Source organism: Acanthisitta chloris, unplaced genomic scaffold (genome assembly GCF_000695815.1).
Source record: "Acanthisitta chloris isolate BGI_N310 unplaced genomic scaffold, ASM69581v1 scaffold10276, whole genome shotgun sequence".
Taxonomy (NCBI): domain Eukaryota; kingdom Metazoa; phylum Chordata; class Aves; order Passeriformes; family Acanthisittidae; genus Acanthisitta; species Acanthisitta chloris.
In genome coordinates this window covers 4,359-8,556 of record NW_008676472.1, presented here as the reverse complement: position 1 = coordinate 8,556, position 4,198 = coordinate 4,359, and the positions used below count along the sequence as shown (strand labels likewise).

The following is a 4,198-nucleotide window of genomic DNA, read 5'->3' as shown; positions in this document are numbered from 1 at the left end:
GAGCTTTCACAAACAGCCCCCCAGAAAATCCCAGATTGTTCATCAGACATGAGGAGGAGCAGCACATGGACCAGCCCTGCACCCGCAGCACAAGGAGGTTTTGGGCAGCGCACTGTGCTGCTGCCGAGGAGCTCCACACTGCCCTGCCACCCCGAGCCCCGCAGTGCCACTCTTACTCTCTATGTATCCGTGCAGCGTCACCATCCGGGCGCGCTCTGGGCTGCTGAAGGGCGAGTAGTGGATGTCATCAGAGAGCGAGGAGGGGATCCGGGACGGGGGAGCTCCCGAGGGCGGCACCGTGTGCTGCGGGGTGTGTTTTTTATGGCGAGCTCTGCAGTTTTGAAACCAAACCTGAAACAAAAGCAGCAAACGCTGTGTCAGCTGAGAGACAATTGAATTGAAAAACGCTCCTTCCCCAAGATTCTTGGTTGGGTGACTCTCCCAAGTATTTAAAAAAAAAGGAATAAAATTGAGAAATCTGCACCTCACCAGCATTTCACCAGTTTCCATAGCTTTGTTTTACACTCACTAGAGCATAGGTTCATTCATCCCTGCAGATATAAAGCTCTAGCCCTGCACAGCCTCCCTGTAAGTGATGGGAGCACCTTTCAAGGTCTTATTTAGGTTTTAACCAACAGCCCCAGCTCACCTGACCTAAAAGCACAGCTGAGATCAGTTGGCATCTGTTGCCAAGAAGAGGAACAAAAGGAGACAAAACTGAGTAGAAGCTAAGACTAGGAGAAGTTATGAGTTTTAGGATGATGTGAACAATATTAATAACCCACATCAACACAACATTAAAGCTGAGAAAGGAGGGGACTGTGGTGGGATACAGCCCTAGTCTGTGTGAGCAGCAGGTATGAGATCACTGAGCATATCCCACTGCTTTTAATTGAAGGAATAGTTAGGGAATAATATCCCAGAGTTAAAACATGCATGGAAGGGGTTTTTTATATGCTAAAGAGGTGATTTCTTTCTTATGCTTTAAATTTTAAAAGATAGCTCAGAGTAAAACTCTTCTCCAAAGCTGAGCAAGGATCAGCTCTCCAAGGCTGAGCACACTGGACCAGAGAAGGAAAGAGTCATAAGCATTTGACAAATTGTTTCCTGTTCAAAGCGCCTTTAAAAAATATCCACATAAAAAAATCACCTGGTGTGCAGCCTGCTTGATCTTTAGCTAAGTGAGGGCTCTCAGTAACAGAGGCTCGAGCCAGATTTTCACACACGAAACTTAAATGTGTCATTGGCAAAACAATCCTGGATGAAAGCTCCAAATTTACTTTAATCATCGTGTTTTTAGTGTATGCAGAAAGTAAGTTAGCAAAATCTTAAAGTGAAGAGGATAAATGTCACTGAGCGGCAAAGCTGCCTGTGGGGACAGTGAGTGCAGAGGGGACATTTCTCTGTCCCTGCAGCATCACTTCCCCTCCCCTTCCAGCACAAGCGCCGGGACTTTCCTGCTACCACGTCCCCTGGGGCTGCAAACCCCCTTTTTCCTTAAACTTCTCGATCCCAACACTTCCCGAAGCTGATGAATTTTGCCTGCTCGTGGCAGGGACGGCACTGCCCTGCAGGCTGTCGGGGCAGAGCTCAGAGCTCCGGGATCATGTGTTAACAGCAGCTTTCCCACTCAGCCATTTATTGGGAATGGCTAGGGCTGTGGGGTTTTTTTCCATTGCATCATAAGGGGAAAAAACAAATAGAAAACCCACGAGCGAGACAGAGGAAGGATAGTGCTGGCATCACTACGGGAGCCAGCGGAGCCGACACGCTGGGGAGGCAGCACGAAGCTGCTGGATGCTGCATGTCCCGGGGCTGATGTGCAGGAGTGAGAGGCTACAGGACTGTCAGCCCTGTCTAGTATCAGCCTTTAGGCTCACCCCCTCAGCCCTGCTTGGGACTGCTCAGCTGCTGGTGCTCACACTCTGTGCATCCCTGCCCACCCCTCACCTGAATGACTCTCCGACTCAGCCCCGTCATGTCTGCAAGTTTCTGAAGCGTTTGTGCGTCGGGGTTGTTGTCCTGAGCAAACTGTGCCTGCATGACCTGGGGGAGAGGTGAGAGAGGGGCTCAGGATGAGGCCGGGGAGACGCAGCTCCCCCAGCCCCCGCGGCCCATTCCCCCTACCTGCAGCTGCTCGGCGGTGAAGGAGGTGCGAGCTCTCTTGGCTGGCTTCGGCTGGCTGTCCTGCTCCGAGGGCACGGCCCCCTCCAGCGTGATCCCATTGCCTGCAACAGAGCCACAGGTCAGAAACTCACCTGCCACCCCCGTGTGCAGCAGCTGCTCAGCTGGGGGACAGCACATCTGGTGGCACCACAGTGTGAGGGTCCCACAGCATCCCTTGCTGCAAGTGGGAGTAAAAAGAGCAGAGCCAGCACTGCCCCTCGGGGGCTGCCCTGGGCTGCCAAGCCTCTCAACACACTGGGAAGGAGACACCACCAGCCCTGAAGAGTTTACTCTTGAATTAGGAAAATCTCAGCAAGTGGTGGAAGCCACAGAGAATAAGGGAAGGGGAGACAGCAGCAGGAAGAGGGATGTCAAGGTGGTGTGTGAAGGCAAGCACTGATGTCCCACTGGCCCTGGCTCATGGTCACCGCTTGGTCTCATCCTCCAGGGAGAGGCTCAGAGTGGACCCTGTCTCTGCTGGGCTCACCGACATCCACCACCCCTGCCCCACGCTGCTCCCTGTGACCCTGTTTTTGCTTCATTTGCTCAGAGCATTTCGATGGGCTCTTTGCTCCTTTCCCTGACCTCAAATCCTCCCAGCACCCTGACCTCCTCTTCCTCCTGGGTCCCAGAGCAGCAGCAGAAGCAGAACCACCCCCATGGCCTTAGGGTGACCATGCTTGAGCAGAAACCACACTAAGACGGATGCCCCAGGGGGCACTGACCTCCCACTTGCCAAGCACATTGTCAGGGTGAGCCCAGCCACGCTCACACTGCTACACAGCCTGCAGAGAGAGTGACCAGAGCCAGGGTCCCTCATTCCTCACTGGGGTCCCTGCTGCAGCCCATGCTGTGCCTGTCCTCTCCAGCAGTGAAGATGAAGCACCAACAAGGGATGGATGAGAGGATGGCTGAGCGGGACTGGCACTCGCCCCACTCCCAGGATGCGCCTGCACAGCCCAGCGCTCGCTCCACAAGCTGGACCAGGCTGTGATTGTCTTGGCTTGAGTTGAAGGACTTTCTCATATAGTTTGACTTGTTCTTTTCGAATGATGAATGGGACTCTGACTTCAGCAACATCTGTTTATTTTTCTTGTATGTAAAACCTCATGTGCAGAAGAAATTGCTGGGTAATTACTGGAAGGGGGAGCGTGGCCCTCCAACTCCACAGCAACTGCAGCTCTCTAGTGATCCTACCCCCTTCTCAAAACCAGGGAACACTTGGACACAGGTACCCACACAAGATACTCATCACATGTCCCAGCGCTGCGCGACACCGTGGTGCTCAGCCCACACCAGCAGGACCTTCCGAGCAGCAGCAAACCCACCATCCCAGCCCTCAACTGGGTAACAGCTCTGTGGGACTCCCCAGTGCCAGACTCCGCTGTCCTTACACCAGTCTGCTCATCCAGGCCACGTGGCTTCTCCCCCTCCATCCCTGCTCCCCATCGCTGCCCTCACGCCTCCACAGCCAGCCATATGGACCAATACACCCTGAGCCACGTTCCGAGCCGGGACCCTCCCAGCCCAACTGGGCACCGTGTTTTCATCCTCTTACTCAAGCACAGTAAACAGAAACATATTATTTTCACGTCAGGTTGTAAATGGTTTCCACATGCTGCATGGGCTGTGACACGTCATGTCACTCCCTGTGCCCACCATGCGCTGAGGTACTTTCCAGTGCAGGACAGGCCCAGTCTCCCTGTGCACCACACTGGACTAACCCCACTGATGTGTTCCTTCAAGCATCTCTCTGGCCACTGCCATGCAGGGGGATGGGGCTGGGCTTGAAGGGACGGGAGCTGTGGTGCTGCATGACCTCGGTGTCACCAGTTCGATAGGGACAGCGGAGGTTGGCCAGACACGGCGTGGTGCAGTCCAACTGGGAGCAGCACATCCCCAGGAGGGCAGGGTGGGTGGAAAATGATGTGAAGGATCTGTCAGATCACCATTCCCACCTTCTAGATTTATGACTCACGGCCTCAAAATCCCAGAAGCTTCCTCATGAGCTGCACACCAGGCTGCACATGAC

The 4,198-nt window shown here is 54.0% G+C and overlaps 1 protein-coding gene across 1 annotated transcript in view; it reads right to left on the bottom strand.

Annotated features, from left to right (window-relative positions):
* LHX6 (LIM homeobox 6) overlaps window positions 1–4,198 on the bottom strand; it is a gene marked incomplete at its 5' end in the record, with an annotated part of 7,098 nt that overhangs the window by 2,234 nt on the left and 666 nt on the right. Inside the window, 3 exons of the mRNA XM_009076148.1 lie at window positions 177–351; window positions 1,951–2,046; window positions 2,128–2,228. Of these exons, the coding sequence (XP_009074396.1) occupies window positions 177–351; window positions 1,951–2,046; window positions 2,128–2,228 (372 nt within the window). The remainder of the gene's footprint in view (window positions 1–176; window positions 352–1,950; window positions 2,047–2,127; window positions 2,229–4,198) is intronic.